Here is a 25,688-nt window from a genome sequence, read left to right on the forward strand (position 1 = left end):
ATTATTTGAAACTTTGGCCATCTACAACATTTATGTAACAGGAAATGAAGAAAAGCTCAAGAAGTTCCGTTTAATAAACAGTGGATTGTTGTAAAATTCATAAGCAGACACCTACAAAATGGCTTCAGTTTGTTGATCTCTATGTAGTGAAGTACTAGATTATTGCTTAAACTTGGTGTGAAGAAATGCTTCCCACTTACTACCAGCTGCCTGGTGTGTGATTGTTACTCATTTATGTATATATGTATGTATGTGTTTGTATATGTATTCATAGGAACTGAAAAAGGACCCTAAAGAGGGCAGTCAAACAGCAGATGAACCAAAGGAAGAGCAGCCTCAGAAGAGAGAGAAGGTGGGGAACGTGGCCGGCCTGGTCCAGAGAATAAGCACTCTTGGCATCCCGACCGGTGCCTTCCAGCCACCAGTGCCCGCAGCTTCAAAGAGTAAGGAGCCCGAGTTTGGTGTTTGCATGTTTGGAGGGAATGAGACTTTAAAGTGCTTGGTGTCCAGGATGAGTGAAACGTGGACTTCTGGTAAAACTTGTTCATGTAGCATCTGGCAGGTTAAGAGAAGTTGACGCTTCCTTTTATTATTTCAGCTGTACGTTCCACATCTTCACCGTGTCTCGTTTCACTCAGAGGTCTTTAACTGAATGCAGATCTTTGTCTTCTGCATGTATCTATCTATTCTTCTGAGTGGAGAGCTCAAAGTGTCCATGTTACAGGCAGGTAAAGGCAGCTTCAGAGCATTAAGAAGAGACTGCGTCGATGCATCCACCTGTTTAGGTCATTCTTTCAAAAAGGCCCTGAGACACTGATATTGAAAACCTTGAAGTGGTTTAAGTAAAGCTGAAAGGTTTGTGCCAGCTGACCCATCAGACTGATTATTTGTTTCAAGGTTTCATTTACTGAGTGGTGAATTAAAATGAAATAGAAACAAAGCATGGGGCTAATCTATTTCCACTTCTTTGATTTTTTTTTTCTTATTACGATTTTGATTTATTATAAATTGAAAAACTGTAATAGAAAATAAATCGGTATTCTTTGGATTCTTTTTGTGACAGAGGGTTGTTTATGTTGTTGGAGTTTATATTGTGCTGCTTGTAGTCCTTGTCCTGCTCTGCAACCACAGTGAACTCAGTGTAACGACATATGACCCAGAGGGAGATGGCATGCATGGCCTAACTGAATTATAAGTTATGATATTATTCAGTGTCCAACCACATCGAGCTACACAGAGCAGGCAGGGAGAGCACGAGGTCAGAAAGTAATGTGGTTGAAAATCCAGTCGGCTTTTCAAAATAAAAGGATTTTGATCACAAAAACGGCTGCTGCCATCGACTGGTGGGAGGCAGCCTGTCTCCTCTCACATAGATTTACAAACATAGGGTTTACAAATAACTGCTCATCATATACACAGATTACCAACATGCTGAAATCAATCTGAGTGGGTCTGTGCCGGTGAAACGTCACAGGCTTATCTGTGACATGTCTCTTTAGAAAAGGGGGCTTGAGTGACCACTTACCGGTTATGGCCTTATTGTATTAAGTGTGACGTTCATTTTGTAATCATGATCCTTTTTATCATAAAAAGCATAGGATAGACCTACCTTCTGATTGAGTTGACTAGCTGAGTGTGCCATGTCCATTGGGTTCTCAGTTCTCAGTGTGATCCTCCCCTTGTCACGCCTGGAGAAGATGGAGAAGGCTCCAGCTTTAAAAAATAAAAATTGAAACCCAGTGTGTAAGGTCACAGTTGCTACATTGTCTTTGATATACAGTCTTTGGGCTTTATAGTTTTGATACTTTTTGTGATGCCAAGAACACAAATTCATATATAAACGCTTCTTTTGGAGCTTGACTGATTTCTTTATCCATGGGTGGTTGTTATTAGCCAATATTGGCTGTTTGCTGAGCTGCATTTATAACATATAAATGATGTCACAAACACAGAAGACAGTTGGGCAAGAGCGTAAACAAGTAAATAAAAGCAGAACAAACAAATACAACTGTTATGAGGAAAGTCTCATATAAAATATTGGCCAATGTATTGGACTATTTGAATCAATGATTACTTGACATCTTAAAAGACAGACAGTTAAATGTGTAATCATAAACGGTTATTATGACTCTGAAATGTTGCATACTGTCAGTAAGTTGGTTAAACCATTCATTTATTAAATAAAGGCTAATACTACTAGCAGCGCTTTTCTATTAGAAGTGATATTTTCTAGGAAAAAAATAAGAATTCTAAGATTGATTAAAAACATTTCACTAAATGACCTATGTGAATATCCATATTCTTTGAATATTCTGCACAGCTCTGCTTGATCAATAGGGCGGGGCTACTTCATGTTGTTTGATCACCTTGTAGAAGAGTTCCTTATGGGCGAGCTTTTCATTAAAGGCCATCCCACTGGCTGGGTCCACGCCTTTGTTGCGTTCCCGCATCGCTTACTTTTACTTTGCAGACACACAGGTTTACAAACAGCAAACGCAGGTCTGCTTTTTTCTTCTTCTTCTCAGAGCCTAAGAAGAGACAGTGCAAGGTGCTATTTGAGTATCAACCGCAGAACGAAGACGAGCTGGAGCTGAAAGTTGGAGACATCGTAGAGATCACTGAAGAGGTACTGTGAAAAATCAGGCCCCATTGAAGACACTTTTTAGTCTAACTGCTTCCTTGTGTTTAGGTGTAGTGTTACATGCATGTTATGGTTTTGCAGTGCAGACAGGTTTTGGCAAGTGAGAGATGTCAGTGGCTGTGCTGTGGGAAAAGTTTTTCACTTTTCCTTTTGCTTTGGACCTTTCTTGTTGCCCTCATGGCATCAGAATGTTCTGACTGAACCTCTCAATCTCTCTACACAATCAGGACTGATTGCTTTATTTGACATGTGCACAGGTAGAAGAGGGCTGGTGGAGCGGCACCTTGAACGGTAAATCAGGCCTTTTTCCCTCCAACTTTGTCAAAGAGCTGGAGCCCATGGGAGACGTCGGAGAGTCCAATGACACCAGCAGAGCTGATGACACTGGTAAAAATTTTAAAAAAGGGTGCAGCTGAATTTAAAAACATTTGGCGTGCTGGTATTTTATGTTTGCTTAGGCAAGTTGGGCAATAGGACATGAAAGAAAGCTGGAAAGGTGGGTTTTTGCAGAGTTGAGCAAAGCTATGTTGAGTTAGTTTGAGAGTGTTTTGTCTTGAATTTACTAGCTTTGTGTAATTTGTCTTTAGTCAGTGTGCTAATCATTTAATAAACCATAAATACCACTTATACAATAGTGTTTATGATACAAATACCTCAGTGCTGTGGTGGTAGGAGTGTGATATGATTTTAAATAACAATAAAATGATCAGAGAAAGTTGGAAGCAACAGGAGATCACTCGGTTTTCACTGTTTTGCACACTGCTACACAGCAAAACACACCGAACTGTAATGATCCCAGCAGTGAATGAAGGGGACGTAAAGAAACCAACCAAACAGCTGGCCATCAGCAAACATTCATCAGACACAGTGAACACTGATGGTTATTTTCTAAATCTAGAGCGTGTTAGTTGAGCTGTGTTGTTTCTGTGTTTAAAGGTCATTACTTCATTGTTAGTAGAATTAAGTGCAGTTAATGAAGCCGTTCAGTTTAGAATGCAGTCCAGCTGAAACAAGCCTCAACAAGCCAGTAGGCTAAGTTGTTTAGTCTACAGCTGCATGTTTTTAAGCCTTCTGCCTGCTTCTTCTATAACTGAGAGATACAGCAGCTCTTTTAAAAAAAAGTCAATTTAGGATCCACAGATTGTTAGCAGTCAGTAGTAAACAAGTATTTCATATGAGAGCGTATTAGAGGAAAGTTCTATCAGTCAGTTTGTGTGTGTGTGTGTGTGTGTGTGTGTGTGTGTGTGTGTGTGTGTGTGTGTACTGTAGGACAATGACAGCAGAGTCAACGCATTTGTTATGAAACAATAAATGCCAGATATGTTGTGTAGCTAAACCACAGCTAGCTGGGTGACTACCTTTTATGTTGATTGTCACTGTGAAATGTAAATCTTTGCTTTACTGACAGAGCTGCTTAGCTCAACTATCAACACCATTTCATATTGTACAGAATTTAGTAACATGGATCATGTTAGCTGCTGCAGTAATTTGGCAAGCTGGTAAACTAGCATTTCCACCGGGATATGACTTTGCTAGTGATAACATTAGCAATGACTATCCAGCTAGCTATGACTGATCTACACTGCATGCAGTTGTTAGATTTGTGACCAGAGAACAGAGAAGAGGTCAGGACCAGTTTTAATCTGAACACTTCCTAAATGAATCAGATGCTCAGCTGAGACTGATTTTAATCTTCCCTGGCTTTGGATTAGACCATTGACTGGTATTTTTGTTTTTATGGTACCGCTTGTTATAGGTGCTTAATTCACTATGAAAGTTGAATGAAAACAGCATTTCCTTGACTTTGTAACTAAGAATTTCACTTTAAAAGTATTATTATTGTGATGGTCAAGCAGAAGCCCCACTATGATTTGAGATGGAATACCCTGTTTAAGAAGTAAATCACAGTTACAGCACTGACTGGCGGCTGAAAACAGACTCTTCTGGTGTCTTATAAAGTACTACAGTAATAGTAAAATGAACCCCTGTTAACTCAAACTCTGTCTCAATCAGATGGAAATGGAGCGGAAAGCATTGGCACACCCACCTCACCATTGCCCACTCCGGGGAACGGAGGCATTGCCCAGCCCAAGAAGATCAAAGGAGTCGGCTTCGGAGATATTTTCAAAGATGCTTCGTACAAAAAACGGCACTCAGTGCAAACCCCTGACAAAGAGGAGAAGAACGATAATGTAAGTGCGATTTACACCACAGTAATGGCAGACATCAGGCAAAAGCTGCTCACCATAAATCGAACTGCCACACATTTCTGCTTTTTTTTCCTCCTTTCCTATCTTGATATTGTGACAGTATTGTACTGTAATAGTATCATGTCCTATTGTGATAGTATCATATTGTCACAATATTCTATCCTAAAAGTATCACATTGCGAAAATATCGTGTCATATCTTGACAACATCAGGCCATGATAGAATTATATTAGGACAGTATTATTACATGATCTTAGTGTGTTGTATGTTACTGTTGGTTGACACCCCATGTGTGATTCAAGTCATATCTGTAATGATTATTTCTGTGTTAGCTTGTCAGCTCTTCTGTTCAGTCTGACACTCATGAGGCTAATATGTTACTGTGGACACTGAAGGACCATACCTACATTAATGTTTATTTTAATGAACACACTTGTTGCTATCATCACAGTAAATCCAAGCCAGAACTTTCACCTTCACCTGACACTATTTTAAGCCACAGCTTGTGTTAAGTATAATTTTCTCAAATGTGGAAAGAGTAAATCTCAGCCGGCTCCTGATAAACAACTCGATGCATAAGCTCGGTGAATAATTAGTATAGCGTTTATTGTTTTTCTGAAACTTTGCCTCTCTCTCTCTCTCTTCTTCACAACAGCTTTCACACTCTGTCTTTATCACTAGCTCAGCTTCCCCCACTCTCCTCCACTCCTTACATACCACCACATTTCACATGTTCTCCCACAGTCTTCTTCACAGCTTCAGGTATCTTCATGTGACCTTCATCATCCCTCATACACTACTGTCTGACTTTGACTTATTGCACCTTTTAGGGACCCCCAAAACCTTAAAAACTGAATAGCTGGGATTCATACCTATTCCTTTTAGCACCTCATTGTTGCTGGCTTTCAAACATTTCTCAGGATTCTTTATCTTCATGCTCTGTTTTTCTTGCCTGTGACTGAAGCACTTGTCATTCTTCTTTCCTGCTGCGTCCTATGATCCGTAACTACTAACGTCATAATTAGCAACACAGTCCATCCGATGTCATTTAACCAAAAAAAAAAAAAAAAAAGAAAAAAAGAGATGTTTGGATTATTCCACTCATTTCAGTTCAGACACACTGTTCAACAGACAACACGCCTCCAAACACTGTCCACTCATGTCTGATAAATCATTCCCATCTGTATGGTTTGCTTCATTTTAGCCAATCCCATCAATACCCCTTGCTGCAAAGCCCGCCCCTCCCAACACGACAGATTCACAGAAAGCGGATGGAGACAGCAAAGCCAAAGGTAACACACTACAAACATACTTCAGGTGCATTATGTAATTTCTGTCACCAGTCTATAGATCTGTATGAGAGTGATGTTTGTCTTTTTGTTTATCTTGTTGTGAGATTTATTGATTTTAAATACTGAAAACCTTGGTTCAAAACTGTCTACAGAGTGGAATTGCAAGTCTTAAAATGTACTGTAAAATCTGAAGTGTGATCTACATGCATCCCTTTTCTGCTAAGGAGTATTGATTATGAAGGAGATGAAGCAACACTGACCAGTTAGCTGCCACCATGCAAAAAAGAGTCACCTGTGCGTGTTTATATTAATGAACCTAAATGAAGCATTAGTGCATTACTGGTGATATTGTTAAAGCATTCAGCATATCTGTGAGCTACTGTTATATTGGTGGATCTGATGCAGCTTTGCATTTGTTGACAAGATGTAGTTGGAACTATTTCTCACATGCAGTAACCCTCTGTAGATTATTTCAGAAAGTTAACAAGCAGCAAACCTGCAACAAATCTGGTAGAGGTGAGTTTGTTTGTCGGTGGCAGTGGGTTCTCAACTTTCTACGAAAAGGACTACTGAAATGAATCTTTTTTTTTCTTTTTTCTTTTTTTCCCCCCCTGTCCCGTTTGGATCTTTAGCCATCAGAATTGTTGTCTTAAGGCCAAGAGAGATGCCAAGCGGATTTACTTTACCAAGTGGATCATCATGGCCTTGCCATATTGGTCCATTTGATTGACCTTTATTATAATTATGTATTTATTTTATTTTCGGTTGTTACAGTCGGGACAGACATGACTGGGGGATAGGACAGGGAGAAAGAATGAAAGAAAGAGAGGGAGAGAAAGAAAAATAGAGGGGAGAAGAGATGGTGAGAAAGGGGAGAAGAAAGAAAGAGAAAACAAACAAAACACCTGGATCGCCTGTATAGAGAAAAAAAAAACAGAAGAGAAAACAAACAAACAAAAAACAGCAACATAATAAATACAGCACCATCACAATAAACTAGCTAGCAGTAGATAACAGTAGATACTAAATATTAAATGTTATTGTGCAGCACGCAAGATAGACAGCGCACAATGTGCTTTGAGGTAGCAGCCAAGAAAGGTGTGTCTGTGAACACCCGTGTGTACACCTGTGTGGATAAGCATGCTTGTATTCCAAAGGTTTCTCCATGTAACGATCTGCTAGGGAGTGTGGGGAGCCATAGCCCCGTCCCCCAGGGCATGAAGCAGGTATGGAGGAGATCCAGGCCCCAGACATCCAGAGGCCCCAGAGTACGAGGACCCAAGGAGGACCACCAAAGGGGGGGAACCGTGCCACCCTCCTGGGAAGAGCTGAGTAGAGCCCCAAACGAGAGGTCACCCAGCAGCCACAGAGCAGAGGCCAGAGGGGGTTGCAGTGGCGTGCCCGCGGGCTCTGCCGGCAGCCAGCTGCGCCAGAGAGGACCGAGCTTCAGGCCCAGAGGCCAGAGGCCTGAGGACACCCCACCCCCTAGAAGGGGCCCAGCCGGGCCACAGGCGCCAGGCCCCGCCAATCGGCCACCAGGAGTGAGCCGGTACATACATGAGTGCCAAGCCCCAGTCGACAAGAACCACCAGCACACCAACGTCTGAGGGCATCAGCCACCGGCAGGGAGTGTGGTGAGGGGAGATAGGCCTCCGTACTTTGGAGGGCCTGAGATGTTCCCAGAGAGGTCGAGTCTAAGGCCCAACCTGACATATAGACACAGACGAACATGCGCACGTAGACTCAAATGTGCATTCCCACCCCCATATACACAACCAAATACTCGGCACTTACCCAACGTGTAGACAGACACAAATAGACACTGCACAGACAATCACACTCCCCAAACATACTGTATATCCCAGGTCCAGGTACCCCCACCCCCGGAGGGGCAAGCCGCACCTAGACCCAGGAGGTGTAACCCTTCTCTCTGGGGTGGAGGCAAGCGGACTGCCTCCTTATCTGCAGTAGCAGGGAGGCCCCGCATCACAGACCCCAATCTGACGGCCAGCACCTCCTCCCAGCCCCCCAGCCCTGACGGCTAACAGAACCGGGGTGAGTGAAGACCCCAAACCTCCCTCCGCCCGCTCATATGTAGTGTTGCTGTGTGCTGTTCTAAAGTGCATTTAAAACACAGGAGGGCATGGTGCTTCCTGCCAGAGAGCAGCACGGCTCCTCCCGAAAACCCTCAGTGTCTATATGCATTGAAATTGAGGGTAGGGCACCATCGCCAGAGGTGGGTTGGAATACACGAACCATCCTCTGGATGCTGTAAAACGTGCCCACCCCCAAGGCCCTATATGTATGTGTTATGTGAGAGTGTGAGTAATGTGGATGTCTAGGTTGCAGAATAAAATTGAGGCGCAGGCGGCCAGAAGGGGACAGAGGGGGAGTGCCTCCCCTGCACCCTGGTGACATATCTGCACCCCAAGGCCTGCGTGTGTGGGTGGGTGTGGTAGAGCGGGAAGAGGGAGGTAGCTGATGATGGGGAGGGAAGAAAGGGAGGGGCAAGCGGCCCCTCCCTGGGGCCAGCTCCCCCGCTGACCCCAGTAGGCACCCCCAACTCTGGAACCCACCAGGGCAAGGGGGCCCAGGCCCATCCGGACCGGGGCCCACAGCAGCAGCACCGCCCAGCCCTACAGAGTCCGGGGCAGCCCACCCGACTCCACTGCAGAGAAAACTGCACCCACCCCATCATCCAATCATCTCCCAAACTACACAAGACAATAGACACCCAGGTTGAGTTCATTCTCTACCTCTCCTATATCTCTCCCCCACCTGCAAAGTGAGCTCCTGTAGAGAGGAGACCACCTGCAAAGATATAACAGCCTCCCCACCAGTTAGAGAGCCCCCTAGTTGGGCTGATGCACCAGAGGTCCCCTGCACTGGGGCTGAGCCCCCCTGCACCCACCCGCCCACAGCCCCGGCGACACAACAGCCAGGACCCAAGCCCCCAAGGCCCTGCCAGCACCCCAGACCGGGGGCGGAGCACCCCCAGACCCCCAAGCCTCCATGCCCGTCCCGGACCACCCGGGGGCAACCAGGCCACCAGGCCAGTAACCAACGTCCGCCAGTACAGACCCTCCCCCATCTCCACTGTACGCAGCCACAAGGAAAACACCATCTAGGAGCCATCAGAGCCCCTAACCAGGTCATGGCTACATCCCCCGGGTTGGGCCCTCCAGGGAAAACGTCCCTAGGGACTCCTGAAATGAATCTAAGTGTACATCATTAAGCCCAGAGTAAACCTGGCCACGCGCAGTACCTGATAGATGTATTAGTCTGCCCCCCAGTGTAGGATTTAGGCCACAGCTGTCCCACATTAACAGTATTGGTAAGAAATCCCTTTTATGCTTCTGTCATGGTCAATCCACCAGTATGTACAGGTGCTTTCATCTGAATATCTTTTATGCTAAAATATAATAATAAGTATTATTATTATTATCCATGAATTTACAGAGTAAATAATGAAGCACATGATTATTTTTTTAGCAAAATATGCAAATTAGTTATTTGCATATTTTGCATTCTTGGACAGAAAGTATAGCCTTTTTGTTTGAATATTCTGTTTGATTAAATGTACTTAAGCTTTAAGTACTAGACACAGAAGGATCAGATCAGTTGTCGGTTCATATAACAATAAGACAATGACCCAAGCATGCTTCAAAGCTGTGCAGAGACCCAGAAGAAGGAATCTGGAGTGCTGGAACTGATGGGCCAGCCAGGTCAAAGTCCGGACTTGAGTCCTATTAAACAGATTTGGAATTTAGTGGATTCAAAGATAATCAGACAGCTAGCCTATGGGAACTAATAAAAGAAACTGTCAAAGTGCATAAAAACAGTGCCAGAATACCAGATGTTATCAAGGCCAGAGGAGGTTGTATGAAAATATTTCTATGGTCACACTGTGTGAATAAGGACCATGTTAATTGCCCAAAAATGTCAAAATAGTGTTTATAGTTTTAAACATGTTTTTGGCATTTTTCTAAAATATTTGTGTGTCTAATAAACGTTTTAAATGGTAAATAGTCATGGTGTTTTATAGCACTCAAAGCACTTTCTATAACATTCATAAGCACTTTTTCTACATGTCAGTGCTTTCTGTCCAACGTTCACACATTTACACTTGGTAGTACTCGGCCTTGTCATACACTGCTTTGTAAGTAACAGTTATTGCTAGTAGCTGCTTGGTCGTTCAGCGTTCTAGTCACTTAGCAATCCTACCAGGTATTCCCCCTGTCATTCAAGTACAAGTTACTGAGTTTCATTGAGGTTCTGTGCTCTCTGCTGTTTTTTGTTTTTTTTCCTATTTTGAATGATCCATAATAGGCTTAAAAGGTGAGCAGGACAGTGACCCTAAATATCTAAGTAAGAGCACTGAATGACATCACTGACAACCTTCACCGGTCGAGGCGAGTCAGTTGGAGCCCAAACCCTGTAGAGATCCTCTGGATCCTCTGGATCAGTAGCGGTTTACACTTGATATCCCGAGAATGTGACTGAGCTGAAACAGTTCTCACAAGAATGGGCTAAACTTCCTGTTCGAGGTTTCTGCTTGCCTGATCTGTAGCTGCTGGGAATTTATTTGTGCTACTGAAAATGTTTGACAGCTCATTAAAGCCGAGCATTCTTTTACCGTCGGCACTGGGAATGTTTAACGGGTGTGTCCAATAAATGCAGGAATGATTAGAATCCCATTGTTGAAGAAGTAAAGGTAAAAAGAGACTTGCACAAAACCTGAGAGGAAAAAGGTGATGAATCTCAAATTCAGCTGTTTGTCTTGGCCAGGTCATTCATATACAGCAGTTAGACAGGTGCTGGCTTGAGGTCATGGATAAAAGAAGCAGAAATTAGCTTTTTCTGAATTGTGGCTAGGCTCTGCTTTCCTGATGGGCGGCGATCTTGGTTTTCAGGAGGGGCTTGGAGTGGAGCTGCTACTCCTCCACGCCAAAAAAGAGTCAGCTGGGATAGGATGGGATGGGATGGGATGGGCACCTCCAGGCCGAGGTGTTATCCTGCAGGGAGGAGGTCCTAGGACAAACTACAGAGGTTGTAACTCTCAGCTGGCCTGTTAATGTCTGAAAGTTGGAGGAAGCAGGTGGAGAAAGGGAGGTCACTGCTCATCCTGCTGCCCCTGCAGACCTGCCCCAGATATTGTCATAGATCGATTGATGATCGATTGATTAATGATTAAAAGTCGATTGCCTTTTGGGTAAAGGGTTAGCATATTTGTTGGTTTGGATAAGTGTAAATGAGATTATTGAAAGTTTTTATGTGCTCCTTTTTTACCTTTACGTATTCAACATGATGTTTGCTTAGCACCTCAATTTGAATAAAATATGAATAAAAAATGATAGCAATTGTTTGCTACTAGCTGATGCATGTTGCTTTTGTTTATAGGTTTATATTTTTTTGTTTTATATGTAACTCACTTGGAGTTAGAAATTGAGTGAGAAATTGATGTAGAACACTGGGCAGGCTTCCCGTGCTTCTCACATCACAGTATCTGGCTGAGAAACATGAAAACATTCCCGAGGTTGCTCTTGAAATATAGATACTGTTTAATATTTTTCATCTTTTAGTAAAGAGACAAATGTGGTGACAAGGTGAATAAAGTAGTGTATTGGTGATTTTTCTTTGTGTCTTCAATCTATAATAGAAGCCAATGTTTTGGTTTCCACAGCTAAAGAGTACTGTAAGGTGGCATATGCTTACAAAGCCACGAATGAGGACGAGCTCACCCTGAACGAAGGCGATATTGTCCACGTGCTGAGCAAGGTAAGCTTCCAGGTGACTCATGCTGTAAACTTGTGCAATGAAATACCTTTTCATCTGTGTCACAACCCAACATGTGAAGCAGAAGAACAGGTGAAGAACAAGGGAACTTTAGTAAAAAGGAAATGTGCAATCCTGTTACATGTCTGTGTGCACCAACTCCTCTCACATGATCAGGAGTTGAGCAGCTAAATGTGTATCATCTGATATCATAATGTCATAATGTTGCCTAGCAGCAATGTAGCAACAGGCTAAAATAGCTTGTGCTTAGCACTTAGGCACATATAACACTGTATAAAAGCATTATATCACTGTAATTTAGCAATAATAACATTTCATTTCTGCTTGTTGTATGATGATACTGTTATGTTGCCTGGCAAAAAACCAACTGTTCTTTGCTTTTATTTTCAACACCTCATACAAGTTATCGTTTCACAGCAACATTATAAAATCATCATGCTGCCTGAAATCACCCATTTTTACCATTTACGCATCTACAACATGAACATTGTACTGCTTTCATTTTGCAGCCAACCGCACAAACAATACTGTAGCATGGACTTGTACCAAACCAGTTACACTCTTATAGCCTAGCTCTCAGAACTGGATGTAATTATTTATGTGTGGGGAGTTCATAGCAGCCCTATAGCTGCATTGCAAGAGAGAAAAGTGGAACACATGGTTTCTTGTAATTCTTGGGAAGCTGCCGCCATCTAGTGGTGAAACGAGAAAAGTGCATTCAAATGAAAACAAGTGTTGACATATTTGTAGAGGGAGTTAAGGTTTTTGGTTTTTTTTTAAAGCTGGTCTTTTTGTTTTTCCCTGTCCTGTTTTACATATTTTCTTTGACTCCTTGATTGCCAAGACTCCTGATAGCGTAGGGTCAGGGTTCAGGCTATGTAGTTTTCAAAGTAATAAAAAACATTTTTTTTTTTTCAAAAAAGAAATTACATTAGTTTTAAATAAAGAAAAAACAACAGCCTTATTGGACATACGTGTGATGTCATGCCAGCCTCCACTCATTGTTTTCTGTTGCCTCTGTCACAGGACACAGGAGAGCCGGGCTGGTGGCGAGGCGAAGTCGGAGGCAAAGAAGGCGTCTTCCCTGACAACTTCGTCGTCATGATTTCTGAAGCAGAGAAAGAGGTGGGATTGGAAAAAGAACAGAATGAACTCATTATGGCCTACAGTCAACGTTCCCAGTCATTCGTTACTAGATCATCTGTTATAGGTTCTTTAAGTTAACCGAGGGACTCGTGAGACTCAGGAGGGTGTGGTGGATGGTGTTCATGGTGCAAAATATGAGAGTAAACAAGATACAAGGATATGTTCTTTATATTTGCAGTGATGCAAAATTTAGAAACATCCAGAGTGATCCTTACTTCATTCTCTTCATGCTGGAGCAGTTAACACTTAGCTATCCCTTAGTAATGCTGCTATTGGCTTAGACTGCTGGGGGACTTCCCATGATGCACTCAGTCCTTTTGCTGAACTTCCCCATGTGTTTATATACTACTATAAAATCATCTTTCCATTCCCCTCATCCATTAACCAGTCACAGCGGATATACTGTGCGTATAAATTAAAACCAAACGTCAATAAATTAATTCAGTTTTTTAACCTGAACTCAATTTGATTTGGACCAATGAAAAAGAAATTATGCAGTACTATGTTTTAGTTCTGGTTTGGTCCGTGTGAACAGAAAACAATCAGGAGGAGTAAATATGATGTCATTCAAACCCTCATCTCTTCATCAGCTTATCAGGACACTCTTAGGAAAACCACATTCTGGTGACTCACATTAATGCTGCGCATGAGAATGAGCCCCACAGGGATGTAGCGCTGTGGTGTTCTCCGTATCATTTGAGGTCATCTCCATGTGCAACTCTAAAACTGTTTTTAAATATTGTGTCCTGAAGTCTTGTTCAGTTCCTTTGCAAAGTCACTATGCTGGTTAGATGTATAGATTAAGCCATCTAAACTCCTCTTAAGGAAAACATTGCAGTTTGGTTTCATCCTTTGGATGCTTTCAGTGGACTCCAGGAGACTTTCCAAAGTGAATTGTTTAATCCACACACATTCTGTTTTTTTGTTGAAAATTTCCTGGCTTCTAGTTCCTGTTGCTGTGTTTTAATTCTTGTCCTCATCTGCTCAGTTCAGCTTGATGTAGCCTGGGGTAAAACAAAACTTTGCACTATTTATGCTTCGATTCCTGTACAAACCTACCTTTCAGCCAATCACCACTCTACCTATGCGTAACATCACCACTCTGGCGTTCCACATTGTGTTTCCCACGTCTGTCCCTTCATGTCAAAAATCTCCTGAATGTGCAGTTCAGGATTTGCTCTTTCTACACAGTTTGATCCCGAGCTGTGTAGTAAACTCTGCAGCTTTCTTACATTTTATTGGTTTTCAGTGTGAAAATCTTTTGGTCTTTCCAATGCCCATGAAATTAAACACAGAGGTTTAGATAAGGACTCCCTGCTTCACACTGCTCACTCAATCCCAGCTTTGACATATGGCCTACTGTATCTTACATCTACCAATTAGTTTTATGGAGCTCGAAGACGGATTAAATTTCCCACGTCCCAAATGCAGCAAGTAACTGTTGGTGATCGTCCAAATGCTTTTTACAGATAAGATAAGATAAGATAAAACTTTATTAATCACTCGGGTGGGTTCCTCTGGGAAATTCGGTTTCCAAAAGCACAGCACCGACAGAAGTTACAGAGTGTGAGCAGAATATTATATATATACACATATATAAATACAGAGACATATATAAATAAAATATACGAAGGGGATAAATAGAATAAATAGGAATAAGAATACAAGTGAATTGCACATTTCAAGTATTGAAGTCTATTGCACCGTTGACTATTAACAAAAAGTATTGCACAAAAAGTATTGCACAGTGAAGTGAAGAGGCACTACAGCTTAGTTGTCCCCCCCTCCTTTGTCCTCGTGTTTCCCCTCCCTCTCCCCTCCAGAGAGGAGTTAAACAGTCTGATGGCGTGTGGGACAAAGGAGTTTTTAAAGGCAAGGCAAAGCAAGTTTATTTATATAGCACAATTCAACAACAAGGTGATTCAAAGTGCTTTACAGAGACATTAAAAGCAAAAACAAATAAAAAGCATGATTTAAAATTGATTAAGACAAACAAACAAACAAACAAAACAGTATTTAAGATCAAAAATCAAAACAGTAGATAAAATCAGAACAGTAGATAAAGTCAGTAGTTAAAATGTAAGTTTTGAAATTTAAGCTTAAAAGTGTGGATTTGGTGCTTTATTCAAAAGCAGCTGAGAATAGGTGAGTCTTCAACCTGGATTTAAATAAACTGAGTGTTTCAGCTGATCTGAGGCTTTCTGGGAGTTTGTTCCAGATATATGGAGTATAAAAGCTGAATGCAGCTTCTCCGTGTCTGGTTCTGACTCTGGGAACTGATAAAAAACCGGATCCAGATGACCTGAGGGATCTGGAAGGTTCATACTGGGTCAGGAGGTCACTGATGTATTTTGGTCCTAAACCATTCAGAGCTTTATAGACCAGCATCAGAACTTTAAAGTCTATCCTCTGATGGACAGGCAGCCAGTGTAAAGACCTCAGAGCTGGACTGATGTGGTCCACTTTTTTGGTCTTAGTGAGGACTCTAGCAGCAGAGTTCTGAATGAGCTGTAGTTGTCTGACTGATTTTTTAGGTAGACCTGTACGGATGCTGTTACAGTAATCAAGCCTACTAAAGATGAATGCATGGACTAGTTTTTCCAGGTCCTGTTGAGACATCAGATCTTTTATCCTTGAAATATTCTTGAGGTGATAGTAAGCTGATTTTGTTATTGTCTTAATGTGTTTTTCTAAGTTTAGGTCTGCATCCATCACTACACCCAAATTTCGCGCCTGGTTTGTGGTTTTTAGGTGTATAGATTGAAGTTCTCTGGTGACCTGTAATCGTTTTTCTTTGGCGCCAAAGACTATTACTTCAGTTTTGTTTTTGTTTAGCTGGAGAAAATTGTGGCACAACCAGTCATTAATTTCCTCAATGCATTTACCAAGAGCTTGTGCAGGGCCTCGGTCTCCTGGTGACATTGTGATATATATTTGTGTGTCATCTGCGTAGCTATGATAGTTTATTTTGTTGTTCTTTATAATCTGTGCCAGTGGGAGCATGTAAATGTTAAACAGAAGGGGTCCCAAGATGGAACCTTGGGGAACTCCACATGTGATACTTGTCTGCTCAGATGTGAAGTTACCTATTGATACAAAGTAAAGGGGTTTTTACAGTACAAAGGAGCCTTTTGAGATCAGTGGAGCAGTTTTTAAACAGTCCTTCAGGTTGTGTAAAATAGTGTGAAAGTCTGACTGATTGATGTCATCAGAGAAAGCTGTTGGAGTGACTTTCTAGCAGATTTCTGTTCTTGTTCAGGCTCCCACATCAAGAGGGTCCATCAAATCATCACCAAAGCCAGAGGCAGAAGAGGTAAGCATCCAGACTACCCCGAACTATTCACAAACACTTCTTTTCATCCTTAGCTGCCTGTATGTAAAGCAGTGGTTCCCAAACTTTTTTTGCTGGGCCCCCCTTTGTTTACAAGAAAAATGTTCGCGCCCCCCCTCGCACGCGCACACGCACACGCGTGCACACATCCTCCAACCACGCACACCCATATTTTGCTCCATTGCGGTTTATTTCACACCTCAAACATTTAGTAAAAGATTAAGCAAATACAAGTAATCTGCAATAAATTACAGGTAGTAATAAAATAAACTACTAACTCTTTCACGCTACGTCCACACCTACAAGGGGATTTTTGGAAACGCAGCTGTTTCGTCCACATGTAAACGGTGTTTCGAATCACCGAAAACGGAGATTTTTTAAACTCCTTTTTTGCGTTTACGTGTGGACGAGGAATACAGAGTTCATCACGCAAAGTCAAAGGTATGTGCCTTTTTTCACGTCACGCTGTGCGCCACGTTATTGTTTACATGAGATAAACTGCAGAATGGCAGATAGAGACACAATACTGTTAAGCTGACTGTCTGCAGTTTTTACACGCTTACATATACACACGCAGTTACTGTCCCTCCATTTACAAAGGCAGAGGCGTCACGGTGTGATTATTTTACGTGTAGTTGTTTTTTCCCTGTGTAATAATATTCAACATTGCTATCAATACATTTTTCAAAAAATGTCTCTCTGTGCAAAATGGGTTCAAAAACATAAACAGCTGTGGGATACTGTTTGTCCGTGATTTGAAGAGCCCAGCGCTGCTCCCGACACAGGGAAAACCAATTCTGCAGGTGAGACCTACCTCAGCACTTGTGCAGGTGAAGCCAAAGGGAAGATATGCTTCACCATATCTTCTAGTCTTTGGCTTAGAATGAGGTTCGTTTGGAAACATATTCAGCGATGCTTCATCTCCTGCTTTGCGTTTCTGTGGCCGCCCCGTGCTAGCAGTGTCCAAGCGTTTTGTTTCCCCCCCTCTTTCATGCCGCGCCCCCCCTGCAATGGGCGGGCCCCACACTTTGGGAAGGTCTGATGTAAAGGATGGGTGCAGCTATCATAGTTCCTGTGATGGAAAACAGGATTATGTTCCTCCTCTTCTCTTAACTTTCCTCTCACCATCCCAAACAGTCGCAGCAGGTGGCTACTACTGGTCTCTTCTTGTTGAAAGGGTGGTCTTCCTCCCCACTGTTGACAGTGCTTGCTGATGAGAGATTTTTAGATCTGTGTTTCTGTCTAATATTGCAGGGGTCAACATTCTGAGATACACTTTCTTGAGGAATTCACATCAAATTTTCTGTTGTTGTGAATTGGTGCTATTTAAATTACACTATGTTTATCATCCATGGCCACATTCAGTGATTACTATAGGAGATCAATCAGTGCAAATTTGATTTGTTTTGAGTCATTTGGTTTAATTTTTGCTTTCAGTTTTGGTGTTTTCTCGCTCACAGGTCTGCTGCTCACCTTTATTATTTAATTTTAATTCCTTGTTATTTACTGGTTTCAACTTGTGGCTTTTATTATTCTTTACTGTTTTATCCTTGTATTTTGGTGCTCATTGGTGTTTTGTTGATTTACATTATGCCCTTACGTTTTGTGGCCCCACCTTCTGGCTCCTGCTTTGTGGAGCACATTTTAAATTCAAAGGCCCCGCACAACTATTCAAATCTTGAATCGCAGGCACAGAGGAAAGCAGAAGTGAAATAGCAGAACTGCACTGATATATTCAAAACTATTTCTGTTTTACATTTCAAACTGTTGCTGTGTGCTGCTTGTCGCTGCATGATCTGTACCACAAAGCCTGTTTGCTCAGCACAAGTGAAAATGCATATATGCACAGGAAAAAGTCACTGCTATGCATTGTTGCATTAAAATGACATCTTTACCTTTTTGTTCACATGAACAACGTTGATCAATAAAAAGATAGACTAGGTTTGTTTGCTTGTTCTTGCAGTCGGGATTTTTTCCCCACTTAATAGATTATTTTATTGCACTTATGACTCGTGTTTTGTTTTTCTTAAATACACATAAAGGTGAGTTATAGTCATGGATCATGCTGATGATTGAACCATATCTTTAGATATACAGTCATGTGAAACAAGAGTGACCAAGAATTACAGCTCAGACTCTACAGGCCTCTGTTACACCTGATTTATGCTTCAGCAGCAAACCTATGACACGCACCAAGAAATGTAATTACATATCGGGTCAACGCAGCCTGCAACAATTAAAAAGATTCCCTAAATCTAAATCAGGCCTTAGTGTGTTAAATGTTCATGAATGAGTGAGTGAAGTCATCTGACAGTTAAAGCTTTGCTACGCACAGGAACAATAATCCCAAGCACAGCAGCAAATCTATAACGGAAAGGAAAGACTCCAGGTGTTGCAGTGGCCCAAAGTCCAGACCTTAATCTGACTGAAATGCTCAGGGTGGGGGTGTGGGTGTGTGTGTCTTCTTTCTGTTTTTTTAACATGACTGTATTATAAGATCAGACACACACATAAAAGCCTGTTACGTCCACTGAATCTATAAAAATCTTGGGAAAAGAGCCACTGTGTGACTTTTATCATTGACATGTAACATGTGTGCCCTCAAATCCCCGCATAATCCCTTCTCCGCTTCCATATTTGACTCTTACTTTAGATGTGAATTGCTCGGATGAAATCAGTTTTTATTTAATTTGTGGGAGATTTTCCATGTTTGGAAGGTAGAATCCTCTTTAACTGCACATGTTGAAATAAAACGACAAGAGAAGTCCCGAACATATTTCAGCCATCCGCTCTCTCACTTTAATGTCAACTGGAACAATACAATACATATACACCTTTGTATATAAGATTTACTGTAATGCTGATGAGTAATTAAAAGTGTTTTCCAGAGATGTTGGCGTGTATTTGCAAAAAAAAAAAAAAAAAGAAAGAAAGAAAGAGGGAAAAAAAGATATATACCCCATTAATTTTGAGAACTGCTTTTGTGTTTGTCATGTTAGGGTTATATAACATGACTGGACTGTAAATGACTCACTCAATGAATGCTGTAAGCCCATCACTGCTGACTGCTAAGCCTCCAGTGCCATAATATTTTTATGGAAATAGATTTTATTAATGGGTATTAGGATACCAGTGCCTAAGCTATTAAATGTCACAAAGCGGCAGTCTAACTAATACAACACAAGTCAGCTGGTGAATCTTGTATTGAAATATTGCCCGTACTCAGACATAATCTTTTTGGTTCCCAGGCATTATTGTCATAATTATGCCAAAGTTTATTGTTGGGAACAGTTAGATGAGAGACACAGTATTAATATAAAGAGAAACCTTTGTAAGTCTGTGTCTGTAGTTTAAAACACCCATAACCTTTAGCATTTTGAAAGTAGCAGCCAACACCTACATGTCTGAGCAAGTAAACTTGCTAAGTGCTAAATGCGTCCAGTGTGACACTGCAGTGCCTGGGTTGGTTTCGGGTGACACACTTTGCCTCTCCTCCCACTCTATTTCACCCCGTTTCACAGCAGATGGAACCTCGTCATTTTTATTATTTTTTTAAATTAGTGCAATACTTTGTGTAGTACGTCTGTTAATAATGGTTGAAACCAGCATTGTAAGGCCTTTAAAATTTAGCTCTTATATATTGACTTGTGTTGTTGTTAATCATGTTAGACAGTCAGACTTGTGGTTAATCTTCATTGAATTAATATATTGAGTTGTAATTGAAGAGGGCTGTGCTGTAAAATGACAAAATATTTAAACTGCGTGTGTTGCTCTCCTAATATAAGAAGGCAATCACAACATTTCACTGCAGGACTGAATCTAGTGCAACAAATTCAATCTTTGTTTAGACCAAACCGAATTTGTACCTTTCTCCTTAACTCCTGCTTTTCTTTTTCTTTTTTTTAATAAAGATAATTACTTTGTTGTGTCATCCTCACACTAACATTTATTAACTCTCTACTTTTGTCTTCCTGTCAGAAACCAAAGAAACCGCCTCCACCATCTAAAAGCACGGGTAAGGAGCAGTTTAACCTCTTTGTCTTATTATCTGCTCTCAAGTCAGTGGGAAGTGTGAAAACGGGCTTCTTACTTTAAATGTCTTGCTATTGAGCAGCTCGTTTCTTAAGTAGAATTAGTAGGTGTTTACATTTATTCTACACCGCCTCAAAAATATCAAGTGCATTAATATTACTGTTTGGAAAAAATATATATATTATTGTTAGAGTAATCTGTTCATTTTTTGGTTTCAATCCCTGATCATATTTCTCCATATTTTAGATACAGTCTTTAAGCGCTATGTCAACATGATTTGACAGAAAGAGTTTCTAATTATTTGGGTGGTAATTTCTTTATACCCAGCATCTGTGCTGCTTCATTGCTGAAATATCCTCAAGGAAGCAAAAGAAACAGCTGTATACTCAGGATCTTTCCATCATCATGTCCCATTGAGTGCACCTGTGTACATGCTGGGATCCTGTAACTGTAGCAACTCATAAAAAAAAGAAGTGTATATATACACATGGTAGAAAGTAGATTGAAATCCAAAAAGGATTGGATCCTCTGCCATGTACTCTTTGTTTACATTTAACTGATTGAGGAAACATTCATGAAAGCCCAAAGTGTGTGATCTACTTCTACTTCAAGTAGAAGGCTGCGTGGTGACTGAGTTTGGGTATAGAGACAGCAGTCCCTGGTATCAGCAGCAGCATCTACAGTTTGCAAAATGCACATTTGCATAATTTTTTTACCACAGGGTTTGCATTCATATCCTGCTAGGACTGCACTTTCGTGTGTGTGTGTGCGTGTGTGTGCGTGTGTGTGCGTGTGTGTGTGTGTGTGTGTGTGCGCATGAGTTCCTGTCTGTGTAGAGATTTTTTTTTTCTTAATGTGTAGATGTCAAACATAACCAAACCACACTGGTGTGCACCCACCAATACATACACAGTGTAATAGTCATGTGGCAGCTCTGTGCTAATTTCATACCCGCCTGGAAGTGTCTGGTAGAGGATAGTGTATTTGTGTCAGTGCTTTGTTGTGTTTACTTGAGAAAGTGTCTTCCTTTCTGTTGTGTGAGTCTCAAGTCAGTCGTGTCAGACAGACGAGGTGACTCTTGTGCGGACCATGTTTCGTTTTTCAGCTCTTAAGCCGGAGATCCCGAGTGCTGACAAGAAGCCTCATCTGGTCAGGCCAGAGGACAGAGGTACGGTTGCACTCCGTCTTTTCTCGCATCCTTCTTTATGTTCCCATTTCCCCACATTGCTCACAGCTTTGCTCCACATATCAAAATAAATTTTTTTGACATTTCCCTCCAAATTTGGCACTGAACACAGATCTCCATCCGATATTACTTTCCTGTTATGGCCTTTTCGCTCGGTGCATAAATCCATCCTACTTCTGCCACATGGCATTTTACTCAGCATACTGTTGGATAAGCAGCCTTCCTCTCTGCTTGGTTTAAATTGAAGAAAACACAAGTTAACAGAGGATTTATGAAGTAAGAAGCTGATGTTACTAGGTATTACTAGGCACCTCACTGTCACCAGCTCCTTCCAGCTCACTTCACTCTGCTGAAAATGTTGGGTAGACTGGAACACAGTCAATAAAAGCTTTAACCACAGGTTTAACTTTAGTGTTCAAAAGTTTAGAAGACATTGATTCATATTCTCATGGCTTTTATGGAAAGTTCTAAAAGACAAAAGTCTGAGTTTGTGTCTACCAGAAGCGCCTCTTATGGTTCCTTTGTCGGTTTTGTTGTTGCTGTTTTTGTCTCGAGTCTTCACTTTCTTCACTGTCTTCATCTCTCAAAGCCTTTGTTCTCTGACTTTTCTTCAGCTTCACAATTAGTGGGGTCTTATATATTGTGTCTCCCTTCTACTTTTCGCTTACTTTTTTGTCCATTTGAACGTTTTTCCTTCATCGATGGAAATTAGGTTTTCAAAATATACTGGTTCTTTTTTCCCTTCCGGAAAGTACTGCTTCTAGAAAAGGCTAAAACACTTGCACTATTTGAAGATAAACAGAAAGCAGTAATTTGCATTTAAATCGTATATTAAAACTTAAGTTGCAAATGCAACAGATTAAATATCCAAACACTATTTTGGTTCACATTTAAATGTGACACCATCAGCGTTTTTAAAGAAGACTGGAAGAATTGTGGAAAATCTCAGTGTATGTTTGTACGTGTATGGTGTATGTCAGAAAACCATGTTGTTAATATAAATAAAAACTGCCATACACAAAAAAACCGATATGACCCAAGATCCAGGTCCTGGGTCCAGATTCATTAGGATGTATGTAGGTAACTGCCCCACGGGCTAAAAAAGCAACAACAAAACAACACTTTCTCGGTTTAATGTCTCTCTTTTAAATAATATTCAGGTAAGGTTTATAAGATTTTCAAACTTAAATACGTTTATAGTAAAAAATTAGCCAGCTTCACAACTTGTGGGGGAGGTGGATGCATTTAATGAGTTTACTTGTGTGGTGGCTGCTGTACACCTGTACACCTGAGGTCAGTTTATTTTTATGGTATAATCACAGCACATGTTGAAGCAAACTCTAGTGCTGTCAGCGCAGTTTCTCTTGCTGAGCTGAATGCAGGAAATGAACGTGTGTGTGTGTGTGCGTCCCTGCTAGAAGCTGCCCGTACTGCTGAGTTGGTGTCTGTCTTATGTAATCATTTTAGATGTAATTAATTGGGTGTTCAGGATTAAAGCTTTATGGTAGAAGATAATCTTCATTGTGATTGTGTAGAGATTCCAAAATCTGTAATAAAAACCCCAAAGCAAATGCAGTTGGATCTGGAAATGTCTGGATACACATATTAGCTCATTTGGCCTCAGGCATGTTAGTACATTCTGTAAATAAAGAGTGGAAGAGTAGAGGACAATAGTGGTAGATGATCACTGGATCCTTTCCATAATAAAGGGAAAAACAGCCTCTAAGGTCCATAGTACATCATCAGTTCAACATGGTAAGGCTTCTTTGGCTTTGTAGCATGCCTCTCAGGAGGTAGACGTCAAGGACAATTGATACCAAAAGTTAATAATTAATGAATTGTTATGCAATTCTGTTTATATAGACTTGAAGGGCTTTATCTGCAGTGCAAGCAGTAAAATGATGCCGACTGAAGTTTCAGCTTCATGTGTGCTAGAAGTATTTATACGGGTTTTAACAGTGTGTGACTGAATAACAGCAACAGTGATATAAGGGGGTCAGCAGGATCAGCAATACCTCCTGCTGTCATTTCTTTTTCCAACTTCTGCATATTTAAATTTCTTCCTCAAGTCTTCACTTCACACACACACACACACACACACACACACACACACACACACACACACACACACACACACACACACACACACACAAGTTGTAACACTAATCTCTTTTTCCCTCGACATTATTGTCTTTCATCCTAGTGCTTCTTCGTATTTGTTTCTTTTTGTTTTCTTCTCTCCATTTGTGTCCTAGGAGGTTCTTCATGGGAGGTAAAGGAAAAATCTAAGAATCACACAGGGTTATTTATGTTCATAGTAAAGGAACCAGCAGACAAACAGGAAAAGAATGAATCACAGTAGCTGTTGTGGAAGTAAAGCTAATTGGTCTTCCAGAAAACATTGCCGCTTGACATTACAGCTGATACTTTCAATTATGTTGCATTGTCACAGATGATTGCTCACGCAATAAATGCTTTTCCTGGTTAATAGGTAGGTAACATGACACACAATCACATCACTGTTTTCTAATCAGTATGACAACAGATCTGTGGAAAGCAATAGCAACAGATCAGGACACATGTCGTGCTATGTGTATTACATTATTTGCCCATCTTTCTATCTGTTATCTATCTGTGTATGTAATCTAGTCTGGTCTATCTTGTGCTTCTCATGGTTAGGGTGTTGGGCAGTTTAAAGTTTCTGTCATCAGCATGTTAAAGTTCAGCTGAGGGCAAACAGAATCAGCTGATGAACTGCTGTACACCATTTTGTCCTGCTTCTTTAAGCTCCCCAGAAGAATCAGTTACTCTCAGTTACAGTGTGTAATTGTAGAATAGGCAGCATAACATGATGGTAAAATAGTTCATTCAGCCAGTAAATGATCTTTTTTCCCCTCTTGTTCTTTTCTCTGCCCATTTCCTTTCTTTTTGGTTCATATTTCCTGTTTCTAACATCTACCTGACCCCTTCTTTCTCTCCAGTTGACAAACCCATACCAGATCTTAAACCTAAACCAGCTGCGCCCTTAGTCCCGCCCAAGAAGCCGGTCCCTCCTCCAGGGAAAGGCCGACCAGGAATGATCCCACCAAAGAGGCCTGAGAAGCCTCTTGCTTCCTCACCCAGCTTCAAGTAAGTATCTGTTCATCATTTGAACACCACTGATAAACTCCACTGCAGCTTTGGGTTAAAAAAAAAGACAATTCGGTTTAATTTACAGTGCTTTACGTCGATACTGAGCAGCATATTGACACCAAATGTAATTTACTAGGATGTAATTGTATCTAGTCTTTTCATAGGTATGTGCTTAACCACAGTTTTAGTTTAGTTACTCTGAGTCCAATGCTTGTTTTTTTTTGTTTTGTTTTCTCTTTTCCAAGTTGTGTTGTTATTTGAGGGATCTTAACCCTCTGGGTTTGTTCAAAATCAATACCCTTTCAGCTTGTTCGTGGCCAAAAGTGGCCACCAACAGATTAGGTCTGTAATTTTTATTATTTTTTTGTTTTTTTGCCATTTTTTCTGCATAAAGGTTTTAACTAACTTCAGTTCTTTTCATAAATATAAAATAGTTATTACTTTTGACATAGTGCAGTGGACAAACACCAGTTTGTTTGTCCACTGCACTAGCTGGAAGACAACCTCAAATCTCACAATTTTATATAATTGCAGTGCTACTGGAATTTCTTGTATTATTAATAGTAGAGTCTGGGACATGTAATTGATTCACATCAACACTTATTGTAATGCATTGTTATTTTTGTGCAGGGAGAGCAAAAACATAAAAACTCCCTCTCAGCTTGTTCGTGGCCAAAAATGGCCACCCCTTGTTTACGTTTACAAAATGCTATAAAATTAATATATATTAAAAATAAATTCCACTGTCATTGACTTAATTTTTTAAATTGGCATCAGTGCTGTTCATGAAAATCAAAATTTCATTCAAATTCAGAATTTTAACCCTTTAAATTCCAGTTAGATCACATAATCCTAGGAACTCATAAATGGAAAAAATCATAAAACCCCAATTTTTTTTCCAAATAATACATGCCATCTGATT

At 40.9% G+C, this 25,688-nt stretch overlaps 1 protein-coding gene across 2 annotated transcripts in view; it reads left to right on the top strand.

Moving 5' to 3' along the window:
- cd2ap (CD2-associated protein) overlaps positions 1-25,688 on the top strand; it is an 81,811-nt gene that overhangs the window by 33,667 nt on the left and 22,456 nt on the right. Inside the window, exons 3-13 of one of the 2 annotated variants that reach the window (XM_063495110.1) lie at positions 275-443; positions 2,526-2,626; positions 2,899-3,028; positions 4,655-4,833; positions 6,056-6,143; positions 11,827-11,921; positions 12,966-13,064; positions 16,345-16,398; positions 20,395-20,431; positions 21,554-21,616; positions 24,616-24,763. In XM_063495110.1, coding sequence (XP_063351180.1) covers positions 275-443; positions 2,526-2,626; positions 2,899-3,028; positions 4,655-4,833; positions 6,056-6,143; positions 11,827-11,921; positions 12,966-13,064; positions 16,345-16,398; positions 20,395-20,431; positions 21,554-21,616; positions 24,616-24,763 — 1,163 coding nt within the window. The remainder of the gene's footprint in view (positions 1-274; positions 444-2,525; positions 2,627-2,898; positions 3,029-4,654; positions 4,834-6,055; positions 6,144-11,826; positions 11,922-12,965; positions 13,065-16,344; positions 16,399-20,394; positions 20,432-21,553; positions 21,617-24,615; positions 24,764-25,688) is intronic. The other variant, XM_063495112.1, reaches the window with a different exon arrangement.

This window comes from Pelmatolapia mariae, linkage group LG15 (genome assembly GCF_036321145.2).
Source record: "Pelmatolapia mariae isolate MD_Pm_ZW linkage group LG15, Pm_UMD_F_2, whole genome shotgun sequence".
Taxonomy (NCBI): Eukaryota; Metazoa; Chordata; class Actinopteri; order Cichliformes; family Cichlidae; genus Pelmatolapia; species Pelmatolapia mariae.